Genomic DNA, 24,428 nt, shown 5'->3' with positions numbered 1-24,428 from the left:
CAGGCATGGTACAAGATAATCCCATTTCACTCTTTTATAGTGAGAACAAGATTGATCTGAAGGAACAATGAAGAACCATTCCTCAGAAGGCATTCCTTGGTCCTTGCATTCAGTACTAAAGTAATATCCCACACACACACTACACAGTCTAATGGATCCCTATCATGCTTTTATTATTTAATTAGACGAACTGTACATACGTGCAGAATGGCCACCATAAAATGGCAAATTGCAACAATTAAATAATTACTTCCTTAAGAGATTTACACATTAACACAAATGATTCTCAATGATGTTCCACATGCAAGCAATGCCTGAAAGAGACCAGTCAAGTTAACTGCTCCAATGGGAACAATGTTTTAACTTGATACAAATGTAAATGGAAACACAGAGGAATGTGGCACATTGAGGCATCACCACAAGTTTCCACTGAAAATAAGAAGTAAATTAGTAACTGAACAATTTTAAGCAAGCAAAAAGAAACAGCCATACACAATATCAATAAGAGAGAAAATTATGATGGGAATATTTAATAGCAAATGTTTGGATAAGAAGAAAAAGGAAAATAATAGCACAGTAAAATACCCACAAGGAACCATACACAATGAAAAAAGCTTAATGAAAGAGAGAATTGAATGAATTACCAAAAGGGAATTACACAATAGGCTTACATAACAGGTAAACAGAATTCGATATGTAGTTATGTAGTAAAAGGAGAGTAGCAAATAGTACATGTTGCAGCACACAGAGAGAGAGTGAAGAAGTTTCACATACAAAAACAAATGACAAAAAAAAAGGCAGTGTTTGCAAAGAAAAAAAATAATTCTTTAAGCTGTTAATATCCAGCAGTAATTAATTTATGCAGAGGCATGAACAATACTGTGAGTAAGATGCAGAAAGTAAAATACTCTACAGCAACAGAAGGGAAAAAGAAGAAAAACCACTAGAAAAGAACAATTACTAAATGCAAGTCACACAAGTGAAAGCATGATAAATGTGTCTAAAAATAATTGTGCAAAACCTACTTATACACTGTGTGGGCGGCGGGTGGAAATTTGTTTGTTGTTATATATATATAAAATGTTTTGTAATGTAAAAAAGATGCATTTCCCTGCCTATTAACCATATGTGGGGCGGCAGGTGGAATTAATTGTTATTTAAATGTTCCTATTATTTATGCTGTTGTTTTGCCATTCTCAACACTGGCTCTCTAACTACAATATTGGCAACCAGAAAGTGATTAGCAAAACGTGAAGCCTGTAATTAGAATTCCTAGTGCCCACTTCATCTGAGAAACACACTTATAGCTACAACTTATAGCTCTGAGAAATTAGTAGATTGTCTGGGATTCATAATCAAAAACGATTTTGATTAAAAATAGTTCAGTATATTCTGAAAGTCACAGATGAAAAAAAAGAAGAATCCACACAATCTGACTAACAGAGCAGTTCAGAGTCTAATGCGCTGATGCAACTATAACTGTCCAAATTAAATGTTTAAATGAATACTCGCCATAATTTGATGATAATGTTCATCAAACGCCACGCTAAATAATGGTAGAATGTCTGTCCCGCGGCGGCACGTAAAAATACGACATACGCAAACTGAAGATAGATAATTAAAGTCATCCCAGAATTAACACTTCACTCGAAAATGATTTCATGGTTACGCGTATCCCGAGTAACTTAATACGGCATCCGAGGCTGTTTATAGCAATGATACCGACGCGACGCTACTCCCAACACAGGTGGTGTGCTATTCAGCGTCTGGAGAGAACTGGGGCCTTGCTTCCTTGCACAGCGTTCTTATATATAAAGCCGCGGTGCGGACGGCTAAGGAACGCCTGATCAAAATTGCTCCCCCGACTAGCCGCTGGGTTAGTAATGCACCACTTTAAGTCATTGAATAAATTATAGCTCCTTCTGCTGATGGCCGATGAAGCTCTCAATTTAAATGTACATTCAACACACAGGTAAGTAATCATAATAAAAGTTTGACATGGCTAAGTTAAATATTTTGGGCGAGAGAATTAATTTAATTACACTGCACGCAGTAGACGAGCTCTGAACTTGCCCTTTGGAGATACGCTATCGCTATTGTTTTATAGTCATTCAATTGAAACTTCTCACATCTTCATGATTATAGCGGATCTCCATTCTACTTAAATTTAAACATCCTAGCCTTATTTATTAGCCTACTTAATCTATCTTGCTTCCTTAATTTTTAAGACAAAAACCAGAAAATCATGAATTTCAACTAAAATCTTAATTTGTGAGATCCAGAAGACTGTTTCTATTAAATAATTATGAAAAAGGAATCTAAATATAAACTTTTAAGTCTCTAGCTCCTTTCTGTTGCGCCAGTGATTTTTACAGAAAAACGTCCAAATTTCGAAAATGGTTAAAGTTATCGAACTGATATTCAACATATATTAATTTAGTATTACTCCTGACATGCTAGAAACATTTTAGGTTATTTACTTGATTTTTAAAGTATTGTGCAACATTTATGACGTCAGAGCTAGTTACAGCGGACTGGCTGCCACACAATGGAAAAACTGATGTGAATTTACTACGGCGTGAGTAGGCTGCTTCCCTACATCTGGGGCAAATACACTATGCATATGCATTAAGAAAAAACATACTTACATCTCTAAACAATTTTACTGCCTCCTTGACCCTTCCCAATTTTCTTGCACACATTGCTAGGCGCCTCTTTATATAAAGCAAAACATTTGTATCTCTACCTGTGAAATGACAAAAGACAACTATATCAATTTTTGCAGTTAATGCAAATACATAAAATGAATACATAAAATGAATACATAAAATGTCATAACCAGTGGATTTCTACCAGCTGTTTGTTGGTCAAATGCTGAAGCAATTGAGCATTCCCTGTTACTGTTACTGGAAAAGGAGGTATGCAATATTCAAAGTAGTTCACAAAAACAAGTCTTATATGACTCATGCAACTTCTTGTAGAATTATGAAACATCTATGAGTTACAGAGACCATGAGACCCCACAAAAGTCATGACAAAGCAATATGCACATATAAAGATGGCAGTAGTATCGCGTACACAAGATATGAAAAGGCAGTGTGTTGGCGGAGCTGTCTTTTGCGCTCAAGCGGTTCATGTGAAAATGTTCCCAACTTGATTATGGCCGTACAACTGAAATTAACAGACTCTGAATGCAGAATGGCAGTTGGAGATAGATGCATGGGACACTCCATTTTGGAAATCATTAGGGAATCCAATATTCTGAGATCCACAGTGTCAGGAATGTGCCGAGAATGCCAAATTTCAGGCATTATCTCTCACCACAGACAACGCAGTGGCTGACAACCTTCACAATGACCGAGAGCAGCAACACTTGTGTAGAGTTGTCAGTCCTAACAGACAAGTAACACTGCATGAAATGACCACAGAGGTCAATGTGACATGTACAATGTGCTCATTACCATGTCGGTTGGACCCTAGATGACTGGAAACCCATGGCCTGGTCAGATGACTCCCGATTTCAGTTGGTAATAGCAGATGGTAGGGTTTAAGTGGGGCGCAGACCCCACAAGCCATGGACCCACGTTCTCAACAAGGCACTGTGCAATTGGTGGTGGAATGGACCGGATCCTCTGGTCCAACTGAATGAGTGACTGGAAATGGTTATGTTCAGCTACTTGGAGACCAATAGCAGCCATTCATGGACTTCGTGTTCCCATGAAAATGCACCATGTCACCAGACCACAATTGTTCATAGTTTCTTTGATGAACATCCTGGAAATTCGACTGAATGATTTGGCCACCAGATTGTCTGACATGAATCCCATCAAACATTTATGGAACATAATCGAGAGGTCAGTTCACGCATAAAGTCCTGCACCGGCAACACTTTCACAATTATGGATGGCTATAAAGGCAGCACGGCTCAATATTTGTGCAGGAGACTTCCACCAACTTGTTGAATCCATACCACATCGAGTTGCTGTGCTATGCCTGGCAAAAGGAGATCCGACATTATATTCAGATATATGACTTTTGTCACCTCAGAGTAGACTGTTGGAATCATTAGCTTCCACAAACCAGAATTTAGGTTACCCTAAATATTCACAAAATCCACAAGGAGACAGAGAAAGTCTCTCAGATTGATGGCTTGTTTCTTACTTTCCAGCAATGATGTGCTTCAGATAAATATAAGAGGACAGTTATTATTCACAATGTATAGAAATGAGTTATAAGATAATGCTGATAGCTCTGAGAGATCTCTGGGGTGATACTGCTTATGTATATTATACTGTTATGTGTATTATGTGGTAAATGGTTATAAACTGCTGGATGAGGTGCAGATTACCAGTATTTTGTACAAGGCTGCTGACCTGTCATAAGCACATGTGAAGTGCATGATTAATCAAAAGATCCTATATCTTTAACACCACCATATGTTATTAGTATGTCACTACAGGGAAAAGTTAAGGGACTATCATCCATATTAATGTAAGATAGAATAAGCATTTGCTAGATTAATAATCACTTGAAGAAATATCATAAACATAACTCATCTGACAGATGGAAATAGTCTTTCAAATGAGGAATCAAGGCAAGATAAACAGCAACAGAGACTTACTTTCTACAGTTTCATTAAAATCTAGCTTTCTTGAGAGGGTACGAAAAAGGCAACTGTAGCAAATGTAAATAGAGGACAGTGACATAGCAGGAAATGTTAATCACTCATAGCCCTAGCAGAAAAATAATACTGTCAGTATGTAATAACAAGTCCATCTAATGCGCTACACATGACTGACATGACAAAAGCAAGCAGTGTAAAAGAAGAGCAATAATCTAACATCAGTATTTCAGTCCAACTTCTCCATTTTTTCCACTCAGTTTCCTACTTATTCATATCATGTTGTTGATGACTCACCTTCATTTTATTTATGTATACTTTGCTGGAGTTCAGTTAGCTGGAATTTTAACAGCAGATAGGCTGCAGTGTAACAACATGCCATGTGTAATATGTGAAGAGCTATACCATACTCTCACTATAGGTTCCAAAAGTGACTGTCACTGTCAAACACTGATATTAAGCTGTTAAGCACGATCATGGTATCAGTTTGTCGGCTTACAGTGGCCCCTTGAAGAGCCAGTAAGACAATGCATTGCCACACTATTCTTATACTGATTTAGATTTACCACAATGTTACAGAATCAATATGGAGTCTAGCAGAGTTCTCTGCTTAAAACACATGTGGATTCATATACAGCCACTTAACTGTTATCTCAGAGCTTTCAGATCATATCATTGGACACAATGCTCAACAGCTTGTTGTACAGTTTCGCTAGTTTGGTATTCACTATGGACTGATCTTGTACATTTATAATGACCTTACCCTTTTTTTTTTTTTTTACTATGTTGCTAGCTAGTCATATACTACATGATCTTATTGTTACCAACTTGATCTCAACCATATAAAGTGTATTGCTTCTTATATTTTATGGAGTTTATGCTACACAAAACCCCATCGTCACTGAGGGGGAAAGAGGGGGCATGGGTTGGGGAAGAGGGATGGCACACTTGACCAAGGAGATATGTTAATTCTACTGATCATCAGAGTATTAACTTTCAAGGATTAAAGCACAGCATTGAAATAACATACTTTCAGTTTCACCTCAAGATAAAAAGTTCACTTACGATGTACTGCTTCTGCAACAGAGCTCTGGTTTTGCAACTGCTGTGACTTCTTGTAATTTGCTTCAGCTATTTTTAATGCTTGTTTAAATGTTCTTTCTGCCTCACTGATTGTTGTAGCATCTTCTTCTGCCAGAAGTATAAATGCAGGTGTGCACTCATTGTTTTTCTCAAGAGCTTCATGGGCAGCTTTGATTCTAGCAATTGGATTACGTTCCCGCCACGCTGTTTGCATTACTGTCACAAAGCAATAAGTATGCCACAAAATTGACATTTTTAAACAAGCGGAAATTACATTCACAAAATCAACAGCAGCCCAAGATGAAGCACAGCAGATTATGAAAGATTCCATAATATAGATTGTGTGCTAAACATTAAACCTGAAATCATTTTCAATAACATAAAAATTAATATAAATATTTTTCTGTAATCTCATATTTAATAACATAAATATCTTGTTAAGATTGGCAGATGAAAGAAACAGCAACAGTTAAAGACCCCTCATGCACACACGCTCGTATCTCCCCCCCCCCCCCCTCCCCGCGCACACGCACACACACACACACACACACACACACACACACACACACACACACACACACACACACACAGAGAGAGAGAGAGAGAGAGAGAGAGAGAGAGAGAGACTGATATTTTACAAGGACTCTTAACAAAGTTAAAATACAAAAGGTCACACACATTTTTCATAAAAGACGGTATCTTTTATAAGATACAATTGATACAATTTCAGTTCTAATTAACATTACAAGTCCTATTTTCTGGTACAGAGAGAAAAATAATGGAAAAAAAACTGTAGGTATCCTTTCTTGTAATTGTGTCACTTAATGTAGCTCTGTGACGAATAACTGTATTGAAAGGTCACATGATTGGAGACATATTTCCCCTGGGTCACTAAAAAATGACTGTAAAGCAGTCTATGAATGTGATCGTCCATGAAGGTGTATTCAATTATCTTTTGAACAACTTGCAAGATAGAGAAATATATTACAATGATGAAGTCAGGCAGACAACATGGTCATTTGGACAAACCTATCTTGAGAAAAGGAGAGAGAAGAACATCTCCACTACTACATGGTATCGAACATGATTCTGAAAGCTAGACTATGATGTCCTCCCTTTTCAGATTCTCTCTCTCACCTTTTCGAATGCTGTCATTTTAAATTATCCATTACAACAATAATAATGTAGTGTTACATAATCTATGAGCTTAGTTATGGACTTACTTTCATACTCAGGCTTCCCACAATCACCTTCACAAGTGAAAAACGTCTGATGATCTTGGGCGGACAAATTCATATCATAATAAGTCAGAGGTTCCTTGTTAGTGGCCCAAAAATACCTCTGATACTCTGCACCACGAAAAAGGTTCATTGGATTTCTCCATACTTTGCAATCTGTAAATGAATTTTAAAATTTTTCATTAACTTGAATTGGGAAAAAAGCTTAAAATGAATGATAAAAGATGCAGTAAACCTCTTCAATAAATGAGTGTTCCACATTCAACAACTGTCATAAGGGTGACACAAAACGGAATATAAAAAGATCTGGCAAAGAACTCCTTCCATTCTGCATTAAAGCATCACCTTAAAATCCATGATATGTGTGTATGTGCAAGCATATCACACTGAAAATTAAATCCAAACAGTCTTATATAGTAATTAAAAATGCAGTGCGCTCCTTTACAATAACATAACGGAATTATCTGAGGATGAAGATGCTCTCAGTTTAGATGTGGGAGTATACAAAATACAGTATATGCATAGGTCTATCCATTACGTATTCCTGGTGACAGTATCTTACCTGGAACAGTCTGCTGATTATTGACAATGGTATTTTCATTATTTGGTATGTTTGCGATATCTCCACAACTGTCATTACCTCCAATCCATGGGCTGATGTGATTTAGTGATACCTGTTCTATAAATGATGTTCCATATTTGCGAAAGTACCACCATTCAAAAATCTGCAAGATAGATGCAAATAATATCACTTAAGTCCTCTAATGAGAAAAGATTCAAGTACCACTAAATTCTTTTAAGAAATAAGATTAATTATAGGGGTGGAAGGGGGCGGTAATAGCGGTGAGATTCTATGCACTTACTTGATACAGTCTGATTAACATTAAATATCATTTTATTTTGCTTACTGTCAGGTAGAACACATGTATAAATTATTGCTAACAATCACTGTTTATCACTTTTGGAAATGTTCAAGCACAACTGCAACTTCTGCAGCTTGTGTTTGAAAAAAAATCTTTTAAATGGCATAGAAAATTGCCAATTAAAATTTATAAACCTTGTTGCAAAACGGTACAACAAACATTTTATATCTCAGTTTACACCTCAGATACATATACAAGCAGCATATTGCCACTTCCAAGAGACTTAGGTGCAACAACAGCAAGTATTTGTGCATTTTTTTTTTTAATTGCTAATAGTAATTTAGTCCTTCACAGTATATGCTTATTGATTATCACTCATTTAAAAATTGCTTGCTAATTTCTATGGACATTAGACACATACCTTTGTGACAAAAACAACTATTTTTAGTAACACTGTGAAAGATAACTGTTTAGTTTTGATTGTTAAACACCCAAATCAAATCTGTAACTAGTTACCTATAATACATTTTGGTTCTACTTTTGCACTAAACAAATCATAAAGCATAATCTCTCTTGAAGTTAAAAATTCTAATTGAGTTTACATTTCAATTTTTGTCAATCATGTTTTCGAAACTTTGTATTGAGTGAAAACTTATCACTATTTTTTAACTTACAAATGTCATGTTTGATTATAAGTTCTTTCTTTATTTAATTATTTATTTATTTGTTGCAAGAACTACGGTCTACCATCTAGATACAATGGCAGTTCACACATTACATTAATGACACAATCAGTATCAAAGTTACAACAATAAAATTATACACAATTATGGCATTCAATCACAGCTCATATATACATTTGTTCTGCAAGTAGAATGAAATGATGCAAACAGTTCCACTAGTGGTTTGTGAAGGCTATTTCTGCTTGACCTAAAAGATCTAATCTAAACATAAAATGGAACAGATCTAACTAAGAGCCAGGAAGAGGAAAGAAAAACAAATAGAAATTTATTCAAGATATGGGTTATGTCCCCATCAGAGCAGCCAGGGGTGTGAGTTATAAATATAAAGAGAGTGTATACTCCAAGACTAGTTGCCTACAGTCTATTACTATTCCACTTCTGTTAGGTCCTGCAGCGGGGTTTATAGTGAGGAACACTGGCACAGTCAGAGCTTGAAGGCTTGCATTCAGTCACTTATTGACGAGGATGATGTAGGTATAGAAGGCAGCAAAAGGAAAACTGATGTTTTAAATTTCCTGTTAAAAAGAATCATTAATGCAGAGTATCATATAGACATACCATCATTTGACAGTCACACGAACTCCCACATGAAGGATGCAGAAACAGATATAGCTGGCACTTAGAAAATGAAAGTGATGGTGACTCCTGTATACAAGAAGGGTAAAAGAATCAACAGACAAAATTACAGACCAATATCCTTAACATCAATCTGCTGCAGAATTATTGAATATATTTTAAGTTCGAATATAATAAATTTCTTTGAGGCAGAAAAACTTCTGTCCATAGATCAGTAAAGTTTTTGAAAGCATCACTCATGCGAAACTCAGCCTGCTCTTATCTCACACAATATAGTGCAAAATATGGTTAAAGGACAATAGGCAGATTCCCTATTTCTATATTTCCAGAAAGCATTTGACAAAGAGCCCACTGCAGACTGTTAATGAAGAATGGAGCATACAAAATAGGTTCCCAGATATGTGAGTGGCTCATAGTCTTCTTAAGTAAGAGAACACCTTGTCCTTGAAGGCAAGTCTTCACCAGAGACAAGGATATCATGAGTGTCCCAGAGAGGTGTGATAGCACAACTCTTCTTCTCTACATACATAAAGTATATAAAGGATAGGGTGATCTGTCAGATCATTTATGTATATACCAATTTGGGACTATTCTGTAGCCATTGATCAACTGCAGGATGGTACAGGATGACTCACATAGAATATACATTTGGTCTGATGAGTGGCATTGTGCTATAAGTAAGTTCATGCAGATGAATAGGAGAAACAGTTCTGTGAATACAGTATTAGTGGTGCGGTGCTTGACAGTCACATCAATCAAATATCTGGGCATAACACTGCACAGCCAAGTTGGGAAGGCGAATGGTCAACTTCTGTTCATTGGGAAAATTCTAGGAAATTGTAGGTCATATACGAAAGAAGAATGTTTCGGAGCAATTCTGCATCCCATTCAACTAGGATTACGGCCAAGTTCTCATTCAAAATGGCCAAAGTTCAATTTTTATTTTATTGCATTTCTTGAAATGTTGGTATGAAAAGGTTTTTAAAACCAAGTGTTGCAAAAGTTTTGAAGCAGCATCACAGCCGCCCTGGAACGCTCCCAGCTGGAAATACCCGGCTCAGGTAGAAAACTTGTCATGCCATGACGCACATTCATAAATTGTTTTACACTGCAGTATGCATCCAAACATATTTGCCAAAAAAGTTGATGAACAATGTGTGCAGGCTGCCGAAAGCAGCATATCAAGCTCAGCAAGATGGGCTTTGCTCGTCAATAACGATGAGGGAATTGCTCTCCAGGAACAATTCAAGTTAGAGGAAGGGCTGATATATAGTCCCTGGAACTGCAGGCTAAACATAAGTAATGGAATAACTTTTTTTCTCAATTTTTGTTCAAAAGTGGTCAAAACATAATTTTTAATCTGCCATATTGGATTAGCCATTTTGAATTTTGAAAATCTAACTTCAGATTTCTGTTCACCGATATCAAAAAATACATATAATCATGTCGTTTTTATGCAGATCGAACTAATAATACAATAAAAGTTTCCCTAAAATTTAAACAGGTTTTTCTTGCAAAATGATTTTTTAAAATTGTGTGCAGCATAAAATAAAAATGGTTCAACCTATTAACTTCTACATTTGACCCCCGAAAAGTTAACACTTTTCTTGGGAGCTTATACCTATAATATTTGAAATTTATTAATATATTATTTGATACTATTTTTATACTCTTTTTGTAGAGCCATAGAGAGTGAAACAAATCCTCAAAAATTGAGCTCAAAGTCTTGACTGATGTTATCCATTTTTTATTTCAGATAATTCCCGAGGGGCTACACAGCCTGCATTCTGCATACTTCAAACTAACAGGCGGTTGATCAAACCATAATTATGGGTGCCATTTTGTTGTTTTCTTTGTGTTGAAAATCTAAAATGAAGTTCAAAGTATGATCAATCATAATTCCCAGACATATCCTTTGTATGTATTTTCATTCTCTCAAAAAATTCTTAACTTAGCCTATTTTTTACTCATTTAAATGGGAACTTGGCCTTAAAGGAAGACATCGAAGCAATTCAGAAGAGTACTGATAAGATTTTGTTAACAGTAGTTTTTATCACCATCAAGTATTACACAAATGTTCTGTGTACTCAAATAGTAATCCCTGCTGGGAAGAAGACATTCTTCCTGAAAAACACTACTGAGAAAGTTTAGGAAACTGACATTTGCAACAGACTACAGAAAGTTTCTACTGCCACTAATGTACAACTTACATAAAGAGAGGGGCATGCGCACACCTCCAGGCCCTCAGTTGCTAAATGTGTTCAAGATGTGTAAACTACTTTCACTGTGTCCTTGTTGATATCACATTGTGATCCAATAAACTGTGTCTCTTTTATGGTGTTCCTTGTTAGAACATAACTGGTGATGTCACGGGCAGAATTTTGCGTGTTTTGGATTTTGCTATTTTCCTGTTGTTTGGCTCTTCCATGGAGGCTTTACTCTGCTCACTTCTGCAAAAACAATAGGCATGTACAACCACGTTGAATGATTGTTGACTACGTTGACCCAGCCCCAGCCACTGGTTGTTCACCTGCCACCATTCCTTCCCTATGACGACTCCATGGACAAGTGGGACACTTACAAGAAGCAGCTTTGCAAGAATTTCACATTTGTATCATTTACTGCAAAAACCACTGTCATTTTATTTTGACAATACGTAAGTTTGCTGTCCTCCTGTCACCACAAGTATACCATGTGGTTGCCGCATGTGGCAAATTCTACCAATTTCACAAACAGCTGCAGCAATCTCATTGAACTTGGGCAGCTGAGCTTCATGGTCTCAGTCATAAGTGTCAGTTCATTGCGACTTCATTGTCAGGAGTCTTCTGTGGACTCAGTGGTCAGAGATGCAATCATTCATCCAACCCCAGATAAAGGAGGTGTGTCAATGCGCCCTTCAGTTTGAGGACCCTGCATTACAAGAGGTTTTGAATACAGCACAGTCTTTCAAGGTCTCTCACGCCAGGGGCCACAAATTGGAGGCTTGGAGTAACGTTGCCACTGCAGATGGCATGCAGCCCTGACACATGTAGCCTAGCATGCTCGGGGAAGAGGAGGTATCTACAGTACAAACAAGCCAACCACAAAGACACGGACGAACACATCGTCAGTAGCAGGAACCGTAAATGCCCCTTCCTTCATGCCCACTCTCATTTCATACAGGTCGAGCACACGGCCTGCCCCAAACAGTGGACCTGCTACAAAGAAAATTAGGGTCCGCACAGCAGTGGTATGCTGATCTCTATGCCTCCAGGAGTCATTGCAGGAATCAATGAACATTGATATTCATACTATTTCATCCTCATGTTTTTGTCTGCTGGCCAGAACAAACTTCTCGTAGAAGTTTTGGTGATGGATAAGCCTTTAATCCTACAAGTCGACATGGGTGACACCATGTCCCTACGCAACTTGCAGATGTATGCCAGGCTACAGTCCTCAACAGTGGCATGCTTTGAGTGGCATTTGGTAAACTTTAACAGCAGACTCCTATTCTCAGCCAATTTTTCACCAACATAGTTTACAAGCCAATTGTCTGTTTCATTATAAACTTAGTGGTTAATGAAGCAAGACTGAAATTTTGTTTGCTACTTTGATTTCTTCTTTTGCAGAAGTGGTGAATTTGATTTTGGACTGAGTGCCTTATCACAAATTGCATTCCTGGTGTGCTGAGTTTTCCATCTATTAGCCTCAGGGTTAGGTTGTGTAAACAATTTCACAGCACACATCGCCCTAAAACCATCCTCCCACCATCACTTTTTACTGGTGCAGCCAGTGCTAGTAGCTTTACACAACAAGGTTAAGATGGAGCTGGAACGTTTAACATTACTGGAAGTTATTAAACCGATTTGTTCAAGAGAATGGGCTATGCCCTTAGTGATTGTAAGGGAGTTGTGTAACAGCTTCAGCTCAACTGTGACTTCACAGTCACTGATAACGCACAGGTAGTCCTCTGCCTCACCTGGAGGAGCTGCTCACAAAGTTGGCTGGGGCTCAATTCTTTCCGAAAATCAATTCAGTCGACGCCAATCTTCAGATTCTGTTCGACATGTCATCAAAACAGTTGTTCTTGGTTAACATACCCTTTCGCCTCTATCAGTATCAATGGTTAACATTTTGGATAGCTAGTGCATCTGGCATGTTTCAACATTTTTTAGAATACATTACAACAGTTGTCCCTCCGAGTTCTTTGTTTACTGTTATACGGGTCATGATCCTCAAATGTAATCTCACTACATCTCACTTTTTCCAGCTAACCATTGTTTATTTGGGTCATGAAACTTCCTGACAGGGCATGTGCTCCATGGAAACATGTCACCACCATTAACGCTTTGCCCCATGTGTGTAATTTAGAAGTACTTCAGGCATTCCTTGGCAAAGTGGCATAATATCACAAGTTTATTCCGAGAGATGCTACAATCACTCTTGCATCTGTTGCTTTTGGGAAGCACTCCTTTTGTTTGGTCTGCAGCATGAGGATAGTCTTCACTCTGTGCTGTGTCTTGCATCATTTCAACCCAGCGAGCATCTGGTCCTGGCTACAGACATGTCCCAGTACAGGGTGGGGGCAGTCCTGGCCTGTTGCCATTCAGATAGCTCCACATAGCCTATTGCCTTTGCATCAGAAACACTCAAAGTGCCTCAGAAACATTATTCCCATGGGTTATACGACGATGCCTTAAAAAAATTCATATGTTCCCGTATGGTGCAAAATTTCATTTAATTACTGATCATAAGCCCTTGGTTTCTCTGTGTAGCTCATCAGCATCCTTATTGGGCAAATCTGCTCATCATCATCATCATCATCATCAGTGTTGCACTCTGTTCTTGTCCCAGTAAAATCATGAAATTTTTTTTCATCCCACATTGTGACATGAACGCAGATGCTGTGTCCCGGGTCTCTCCACGGGTCCTGACCCCTCACTTGATGAGGAGAAACAGCTTTGTTTCCAACTGCATACAGAGAGGGGGCACAAAATGCATGGCTTCCCCATCCCCAGTTCCCATATTGCTTTTGCTGTGATGGAGGATGTGGTGCTCCTGCTGGTCATAGGCACAGTCCAACATAGGTGGCCTGACTGAGCACCAGGATAGTCACTGGATCCCTTAAGAATTTTCATGCATTGCACCATAATTTCTCTGTTTAGGATGGCGTTATTCTGCTGTCAACAGAAGGTTTACTCATACAATGAAGGCTTTCACGGCCGGTGTTGTCTTCAGTTGAAACTTCCGGGCTGAGAGGCCGTGGTCAATGTATAAAATTTACACCTATTGTTTCGTCTCCATCTGTGGGAGACATCTTCTGAGGTCGTCTGGCTACTGCCATTGAGGCTCCAGGTAGTCTCGCGTTTATAGAGTGCATAGAGGGCACCACCATTCGTCAACTGGTAAAACATCTTCTCTTCCTTTGGATGATAAAAAACAACTCAGCAAACTGGAAGCTTATCCACCCAGACTATATGGACTCCCAAAGGTACATAAACCACAGGTCCCGTTGAGACCGATTGAGTGCCACAGGATCGCCAACACAAGAGGTGGCCAGATATCTCGCCTGCAACCATACATTGGCAGAACGGACAGTTACATTAAAAACTCGGCGCATTTTATTGAAAAACTGAGGGAGATTAACATCAGCCCAAGTGATATTCTTGTGAGCTTCGATGTAGTGACATTATTGACCATGGTTCCTGTAAACAAAGCTATTTCATATATAGTAGATATTTTTCTGACTGACATAGTGGCTTTATTTCAACACTGCCTGACGACAACTTATTTCCCGTATAACAACGAGCTTTACGAACACATTGACGGGGTGGCGATGGGAAGCCCTCTCTGCCCAGCTGTTGCCAATTTATTTATGGAGATCTTCGAACAGTGAGCGCTGCAGACTGCCAGTAAAAAGCCAGCTAAATGGTACTGCTATGTTGATGACACATTTGTAGTGTGGACTCATGGTGAAGAAGAGCTGGATGTCTTCTTGGTGCACCTGAACAGTATTAACCCGAAGATACAGTTTCCGATGGAGAAAGAGAGCAACAGTCAACTCAATTTCTTGGATGTGTCGGTAATTAAATGGATGGATGGGACGCTGGGTCACAAGGCATATAGAAAGAACACTCACATGGACCGATACCTCCACAAAGAATCAAACCATCATCCTAGGCAAAAAAGAGGTGTCATGAAAACCATGGTAGACAGAGCCAACAAAATCTGTGAGCCGGCTTACTTACAAGATGAACTAAATCACTTACGGTCAACCCTCATGAAAAACAGAATACCAGCAAGGAAATTGATCAAGCCCTCCATCAAAGAAGAAGAAAAGCCAGAAATCCAGAGCAACAACGGTCACCTAGTGGAAAAGTTTTCCTACCATTCATTACTAAAGTCACGGACCATATCGGGAAAGTTTCGACCAAGTATGGGATCGAAAAAAATCATCAGACCCACCAAGAAGATTAAGGAATACTTAAAAAGATGCCCGACACCCCCTAGCAACACCTCGGGTATACAAAATTCCATGCAGTTGTGGACAAGTATATATTGGAACAACGAAAAGAAGTGTAAACACCTGCTTAGCTGAACATAAAAGAAACTGTTGCATAGGACACATCGAAAAATCGGCCATAGCTGAGCATGTTTTTCGAGATGGGAATCATGAAATTAAATTTAACGAGACAAGCGTTCTAGCATGAACATCCCATTATCATGCGCGCATGTATAGAGAAGCAATAGAGATTCACAAACACCATAACAATTTTAATAGAAAAGAGGAAATTTTAAAGTTAGACAAAATATGGATGTCGACGTTGTGCCAGCAGAATGACAATCAATTACTCTTAATCGAGAATGATGACGCCTTCCAAAGATAGGCATACCATCAGCATCACGTAATGAATGGTGGTGCCCTCTATGCACTAAATAAATCTGAAAGTACCTGGAGCCTCAGTGGCACTAGCCGGAGGACCTCAGAAGATGTATCCCACATATGGAGACGAAACATTAGGTGGAAATTTTATACATCGACCATGGCCTCTCTGCCCGGAAGTTGCAACTGAAGAAGGTTTACTCCCCGTATCACAGTTCTAGCTGTTCTGCAGTGGGAGATCCTCTGCTTATTACATCAGGGTCACTGGGGGATCTCTTGCACAGAACTTACTGTGCTGCCATGTGTTCTGGACAGGCACTGAGCAAAAGGTGAAACACCTGGCCACAACTGGCCACATGTGTTCGAGGCAGCAGGTGGCACCGCACGTTGCTTTTTCACCATGGCCGGCCCCTACACAATCTTGGGAAAGAATCCACATTGATTTCACTGGTCCTTTTGCAGACAGCTTCTGGTTAATCGAAATTGATGCTTTTTCTCATTTCCCTTATGTTGTTCATTGTACATCTGTCACATAAGACACAACTGTCAAGGCCCTTTAGGAGGTATTCTCCATAGAAGGCTTGCCTTGCACCCTGGTTTTGGACAATGGTCCTCAGTTTGAGACACAATCTTGCAAGGATTTTTGTCCACACAATGGCATTCACTATGCCATAGCACCTGCCTTCCTCTGGCAGTCATATGGCAATGCAGAATGTCATGTCCGAACATTTAGACGCAGATGCGCAACTACGTAGAAGATTTCCCAGCTATGGAGGCTCCGACCTTTTTTTTTTTTTTTAAGCACTTAGAGAATGACGTCAAGTGCGGCCAGCTGCAGACAATGCTCAACCTCTTGCTGCTGGGCAGGTACCCCAGCAGTGCTGGTTTTGTCGACATTTGCACCCAGCATACCAGTCTGGGCCAGGGTGGTCAGGGTCAGGGCTCCATCAGCACTGATGGTGGGCGTTAGATTAGATTAGATTAGTAATTGTTCCACAGATCATGAATACGACACTTCGTAATGATGTGAAACATGTCAGGTTAATAAAAGGTGTCTATACAAGATATTACATTACACAGAATATTACATGACACTTAATTTTGTGTGTGTGTGTGTGTGTGTGTGTGTGTGTGTGTGTGTGTGGCAGGGGGGGGAGGGGGGGCGGATGGGGGGAGAAATACCCACATACTATATCCAAAAATTCATCTAATGAGTAGAAGGTGTTGTCATTCAGAAATTCTTTTAATTTCCTTTTAAATGCTATATGGCTATCTGTCAGACTTTTGATGCTATTAGGTAAGTGACCAAAGACACTTGTGGCAGCATAATTTATCCCCTTCTGAGCCAAAGTTAGATTTAACCTTGAGTAGTGAAGATCATCCTTTCTCCTAGTGTTGTAGCCATGTACACTGCTATTACTTTTGAATTCATTCGGATTGTTAATAACAAATTTCATAAGTGAATATGTATATTGTGAGGCTACAGTGAAGATCCCTAGCCCTTTAAATAAGTGTCTGCAGGATGATCTTGGATGAGCTCCAGCAGTTATTCTGATTACACGATTTTGAGCAATGAACATTCTTTTACTCAATGATGAGTTACCACAGAATATGATGCCATACGAAAGCAGAGAATGAAAATAGGTGTGGTAAGCTAATTTACTGAGATGTATATCGCCAAAATTTGCAAAGACCCTAATAGTATAAGTAGCTGAACTCAAACGTTTCAGCAGATCTTCAGAGTGTTTTTTCCAGTTCAACCTCTCATCAATGCATACACCTAGAAATTTTGAATATTCTACCTTAGCTACCAATTTCTGATCGAAGTCTATATTTATTAATGGTGTCATTCCATTTACTGTGTGGAACTGAATATACTGTGTTTTGTCAAAGTTTAATGAGAGCCCATTTGCAGAGAACCACTTAATGATTTTCTGAAAAACATCGTTTACAATTTCATCAGTTAATTCTTGTCTGTTGGGTGTGATAGCTATACTTGTATCATCAGCGAAAAGTACCAGCTTTGCATCTTTGTGAACATAGAATGGCAAGTCATTAATACATATTAATAACAGCAGAAGACCCAAGACCGAACCTTGTGGCACACCCTTCTTGATTGTTCCCCAGTTTGAGAAATCATCAGTTTTTTAGCATATTATATGAGCTGTTTATTTCAACTTTCTGCACTCTTCCAGTTAGGTATGATTTAAACCATTTGAGTGCTGTCCCATTCATATCACAGTACTTGAGCTTATCTAGGAGTATTCCATGATTTACACAGTCAAAAGCCTTTGAGAGATCACAAAAAATTCCAACGAGTGACTTCCGGTTACTCAAAGCATTTAATATTTCATTAGTGAAAGTCTATATAGAATTTTCTACTGAAAAACATTTCTGGAAACCAAACTGACTTATGTTAAAACTTTATTTTTACAAAGGTGTGAAGCTACTGTAAAATACATTACTTTTTCAAGAATTTTGGGTAAGGCAGTCAGAAGAGAGATTGGGCGGTAGTTGTTGACATCAGACCTATCCCCTTTTTTATGCAGTGGTTTAACAATGGCATACTTCAAGACTGAAGTTTGCCACTCTGGGAAAATACCCTGCTTCAGAGAGCTATTACATATGTGGCTAATCTCTTGGGAACAAGCTTTTATTATCCTGCTGGAAGTGCCATCAATTCCATGTGGGTCAATTCCATGTGAGCTTTTATTCTTGAGAGAGTGTATTATCTTCCTAATTTCAGCAAGAGAGGTGGGTGGAATTTCAATTGTATCCAATTGTGTGGGTCAGGCCTCTTCCATTAACAGCCTTGCTTCTTCTAATGAACATTTAGATCCTATTTTCTCTACAACATTTAAAAAATGATTATTCAAAATGTTTTCGATCTCCGGCTTGTTCTTTGTCAAGTTTCCATTCACTTTGATGGTAATGCCATCATCCTGTACTCTTGGTTGCCCTGTCTCCCTTGTAATAATATTCCAAATTATTTTGATTTTGTTATCAGAGGTATTAATCTCAGACATGATGCACATGCTTCTGGACTTTTTAGTAACCTTTCTTAATGTAGCACAGTAGTTTTTATAATATTTGGCTGTTTCTGGGTCATTACTCTTTCTTGTTGTTAGATACAGTTCCCTTTTGTGGTTACAAGATATTTTTATTCCTTTAGTAAGCCAAGGTTTCCTGAATGGTTTCTTATAATTAGATTTAACTACTTTATTGGGGAAACAGTTTTCAAATTCTCTTACAAGTGTATCATGAAATAAGTTATATTTTAAATTAGTAATGGATTCATTGAACACCTCATCCCAGTCTAACTGCTGAAGAATTTCCCTGAAATTTCTAATTGTTGAGTCATTAATTGAACGCACAACTTTGGAGGGTAGTTTTGAATTACTGAATGGAGCTATGTCATATACTGTAACTCGCTGAGCACCGTGATCAGAAATGCCATTCTCAACAGGACAAGAATTTATGATTTTAAACTTATCTTGGTCCATAAAAGTATTATCTATCAATGTGCTGCTGTCCTTTACTACCCGAGTAGGAAAATTAATGACAAATGTCAAATTGAAAGAACCGAGCAACACTTCCAGGTCATTCTTCCTATTACACTCCTTCAGTGAATGAACAATGAAGTCCCCACAAATAATAATTTGCTTTCCCCTATCTGACAGATAGCACAACAAGGCATCCAAGTTTTCCAGGAATAAATGAAAGTTTCCTGAAGGGGACCTACATACTGTTACAATTATAAAAGAGCCCTCCTTCAGTTTAAGTTGACAGGCACATGGTTCTATATGTTGCTCTAGACAAAACTTTTTTGTATCTAAGCTTTTTACACAGTGATAACTTTTGACATACATGGCAACTCCTCCTCTCACCTTATTCTCTCTACTCATGTGTGCAGCTAGTTTATAACCACTGATATTTACCTTTTCCATATCAGACACAATCTGATGCTCAGACAGGCATAGTATATCTATTACATTATCAGATTCAATGTCATCTCAACAGGCCAGGAGCTCATCTACTTTATTCTTCAATTCCGGAATATTTTGGCCAAAAATGGTAACATTATTTCTTACTTTACTTTTGTGAGAATCTACTTTTTCTTTAATCCACCAGTATTTTTATTAAATATGGTAACATTATTATTTACTTTACTGTTGTGAGAATCTTGTGAGTTGTGGACCTCTTTAGCACCTGCCTGTCTGAACTTCTCATTGGACACTGATATTAGTCTAAAAAAGAGGTTTACCCTTCCCTTTCCTATTGGGGTGTAGGCCAAGCCTTGTGAAATTCCCCCTATCAATACCCTCAACAGGAACCAATCCGATGTCAGACAGAGTGGCCGCTCTACGTAACTGATCCAACTCCATATTTACCCTCCTGACAGAGCAGTTCAACTGGGGCTGATCATGCCGCACGAAAGCAGGCACCAGGCCAACATTGGTATGGGTTGTTGCAGAGGCTGTTTTCACCAGGTCACACTCAATACTGTAGCTAGTGGTGTAAAATGCCTGGTCATTTATAAGTTGGGGCAAATGCCCAGGGGAAATGCCAGGGCCAAAGTCCAAATGTCCAGCTATTTATGCATTTTAAAGATTAATTGACAAGCAGCAGTTATAAAAAATATTTTGTATTGGAAAAGGTGTTTCGCAACACTGCTTCTGTAGTGGAGGGGTAACCAAGCTGAAAAAGCTGCTTCAGAGTTAGGGGAGAGTTATTATGGGAAATAGATTGGACTGTAAATATAAATTTTTGCATCTTTAGTGATGTCAGTTCTTGGGGTAGTATATAATAAAATAAGAAAACAACATTCAAATTTAAAAGTAATTTCTGAACTAAAGTATAGTTTATATTAAGAAGATAGCCTGCAGGTAATATTTTTACTTATACTATACTACTGAAAAAAAATTAGAGTAAAATAAGTTTATCCATAATGATTATAATTATGGATGTGTCGTGTTCCAGTTCCACAATTCCAAGGATCGTCGACTCTCTAGGAATCGACTAGTATCAGAATCAAATGATTCCAGAATCTTGGGCATCGATTCTTTGTTATTAAATATTGTTTATGTTAATGTTCTCATTTTATCTTCACAGCAGTGCAGTCATACAAAAGTAAATAAAGAAAGGAGCAGAATAGGAAACTAGAGTTTGTCTTAACCATCACTACATCTGTCAATACAGCATATTTTCTTCCTGAAAACTGTTTAACATTTAAGAATACATTTATGATGAAACACATGTCAGCTGTTTAATACATTCAGTAATAATTTTTTTGTCAATAATCGTTCTTCAATTAATAACAGATTTAACACAGATTACAAAATGTGTTACATTACAAAGCGATGACCCAATGACAATAACCACACAGCTGTTCAATGCTGTGTGTGTGTGTGTCACATTGTAAACGATAAGGGGGTGTCAACACCATCCGCCCTTCCCTGGTACACCAAGTTGGAATGCATTTTTTTTTTCTTCAAACCCTATGTTTCTCTCTTCTGTCCTTTCATTCTTAGCATTAAAGGTAATGAATAATATATGCATGTGTAAGTGTAAACATTTACTAAGTTTTAATATTAGGAGTATCATCCCTTCCCTTATTTTAATTGATAAATTGTACATTCTAGCACCAAACATTTAAAAAAATGTGTATATATATATATATATATATATATATATATATATATATATATATATATATATATATATATATATATATAAAAAAAACAAAGATGATGTGACTTACCAAATGAAAGTGCTGGCAGGTCGACAGACACACAAACAAACACAAACATACACACAAAATTCAAGCTTTCGCAACAAACTGCTGCCTCATCGGGAAAGAAGGAAGGAGAGGGAAAGACGAAAGGATGTGGGTTTTAAGGGAGAGGGTAAGGAGTCATTCCAATCCCGGGAGTGGAAAGACTTACCTTAGGGGGAAAAAAGGACGGGTATACACTCGCGCACACACACGCGCACACACACACACACACACACACACACACACACACACATATACAGACACAAGCAGACATATTACTTTAAATATGTCTGCTTGTGTCTGTATATGTGTGGATGGATATGTGTGTGTGTGTGTGTGGGTGTATACCCGTCCTTTTTTCCCCCTAAGGTAAGTCTTTCCGCTCCTGGGATTGGAATGACTCCTGACCCTCTCCCTTAAAACCCACATCCTTTCGTCTTTCCCTCTCCTTCCTTCTTTCCCGATGAGGCAGCAGTTTGTTGCGAAAGCTTGAATTTTGTGTGTATGTTTGTGTTTGTTTGTGTGTCTGTCGACCTGCCAGCACTTTCATTTGGTAAGTCACATCATCTTTGTTTTTAGATATATTTTTCCTACATGGAATGTTTCCCTCTATTATATATATATATATATATATATATATATATATATATATATATATATATATATATAAAATGCCCAGATTTTGAGCATTTAAAAATGTGTTGGACAAATGTCCATTTATAAATGTCCTGCCCACTCGGCATTTGCCTAACCCACATCACTAACTGTGACCAGTGCCTCCCACTGGGCTGAGCAGCACCGCCATCAGTGGGGACAGAAGCCATTCTCCATCGCCAGAGCCTCTCCTCTTTGGTCCACCACTGTCACTGCCTGTGGCGGCACTTCTCATTGCAGATTCCAACATCCAAATGACTCCCCCCCTCTCCCCCCAATGCTGGTCCCTGTCCTTTTGTCACCTCATGGTTTGCGAGTAGCAGGGATGCCCTCATCCCACTTTGTTTTAACTGTATGGGCCGGTCCAGGCAGAACAGAAACTTCTCACACAGTTGACACCTGGTCATTCCCCCCACAGAGAAGCAGGAGAGTCGTAACCTTCCAGTTACTACAACTACTGCCCACAGTGGACCTAGATCAGGCCACTACAGTAATCACAGTGCATGCCGACATTCAAACGGCACAGTCGCAACTACCCAGCTCTCAACATCAGGTCCACAGTGTGCACGCAGCTCTATACACCAGGAACACCTGACATGGATAGCATCTTCATAAGGGCCTCCGTTCACTCAGTTGTCAAATGTGCTCAAGACGTGTAAACTATTGTCATTGTATTCTCGTTGATGTTCCGCCGTGACCCGCTAAATCATATCTCCATCACGGCCGTGTGTTTCCTTGTGTTCCTAGTTACAACATGGCCAATAGGGTTTTCTGGTGGAACACAACTTGCAGTTTGCTTTCCAAGTTTTGTACCATACACACAATTGCTGGAACATGAATTATATTTGCTATTCCTCTTGCACTGAAAATCATACATGTTCTCTTACTTTCTTACTATCTGTATTCTGTGCATGCAATTTGCCACTCAAGTAATAATTGGTATGTTACGCATTCGCATAGTCCCCCACAGTTACACTAGCACCTATGCAGCTTACATGGTATGCATCCCACATGTTTCTCTTGTCTACTATACTATCTCTTCTGGCAGCCTTGTCTCCACCTTTCACACAAACTGGTGTTCTTTCATAGGAACAGACTGTGTTACCTGCATCATTTCATTTGAAATGTTTTCAGATGAGGATGTAATCTCTGATGTTTGGCACCTTGAAAGCCTAAATAAACATGTCCCTTCTCAGACTGTGTCTAACACAGGGGCTTATCCAGTGACATTGTGTGTACGACCAAAACCGCCATGTACAAGTCTGAATTTAGCTTTGAAATCATTTTCAAATTCATCTTTACTGGTGACCTCATGTCTGATTCATTAACTTCCTACGAAGTCCTCCTCTGCTAAGGTGTTTGGCATCTGATAAATAATCAACAGGAATTCCCTTTATTTTTGCTCCTCATATTTAATAGTTTTTACCCAATTTGCCTTTTCCAAATTTTTTTTAGTCTTTTTGGGGTGTAGTTTCCACATGACTGCATTAACAGTTCTTTTGATGGATCTGATGTTTAAATGATCTTGTGATGGCTTTACACGTTTGTCTGATATCCTGTTTGTCTGCAGGTGTGATAAAGAGTTTTGTAACTCACCGTATTTAATCTGTTGAATCTTCACAACCATATATGTTTGTTTTGTGTTCTTGAGTTACTGCAAAAGATGCTTATGAAGTGACTGGCTGCTGCATCTCTTTCTGTAAACACCTCTAAATTCACATTTTTGCTTTTGGTGACAAAGTGTATGCAACTTCTTGTTGCACCACTTTGTTCCAATGAGAGTCAGGCATTTCCTCTTTCAAACCATTCACTGATCAAAAGAAAAGCTCAGTCTAATTTGGATATGTGTAACACTGTGGTGAAGTCATCAACACAAACCCTCATCAACGAAGTTATTCAGTTACGTCACAACACATATTGGCAAAGACATCATACAATCCATTAGAGTGTCGCTCTGGAAACTGCTTCAAGTAGGAGCACAGAGGATCAACAAGAAACAATTCAAAACCTGC

The 24,428-nt window shown here is 38.5% G+C and overlaps 1 protein-coding gene across 7 annotated transcripts in view; it reads right to left on the bottom strand.

Moving 5' to 3' along the window:
* LOC126470221 (protein ST7 homolog) overlaps positions 1 to 24,428 on the bottom strand; it is a 175,575-nt gene that overhangs the window by 79,816 nt on the left and 71,331 nt on the right. For all 7 annotated transcript variants that reach the window (XR_007586151.1, XR_007586150.1, XR_007586153.1 and 4 more), the window contains exons 3-6: positions 7,505 to 7,667; positions 6,928 to 7,098; positions 5,687 to 5,920; positions 2,649 to 2,746 (exon numbers count right to left, since the gene is read on the bottom strand). Coding sequence is in view for 3 of the 7 variants with exons in the window: in XM_050097904.1 (XP_049953861.1) it covers positions 2,649 to 2,746; positions 5,687 to 5,920; positions 6,928 to 7,098; positions 7,505 to 7,667 (666 nt within the window). In the remaining 4 variants the exon portion in view is untranslated. The remainder of the gene's footprint in view (positions 1 to 2,648; positions 2,747 to 5,686; positions 5,921 to 6,927; positions 7,099 to 7,504; positions 7,668 to 24,428) is intronic.

Source organism: Schistocerca serialis, chromosome 3, assembly GCF_023864345.2.
Source record: "Schistocerca serialis cubense isolate TAMUIC-IGC-003099 chromosome 3, iqSchSeri2.2, whole genome shotgun sequence".
NCBI lineage: Eukaryota > Metazoa > Arthropoda > Insecta > Orthoptera > Acrididae > Schistocerca > Schistocerca serialis.
The sequence above is the reverse complement of the archived record's forward strand: the minus strand, read 5'-3'. Positions and strand labels throughout refer to the sequence as shown.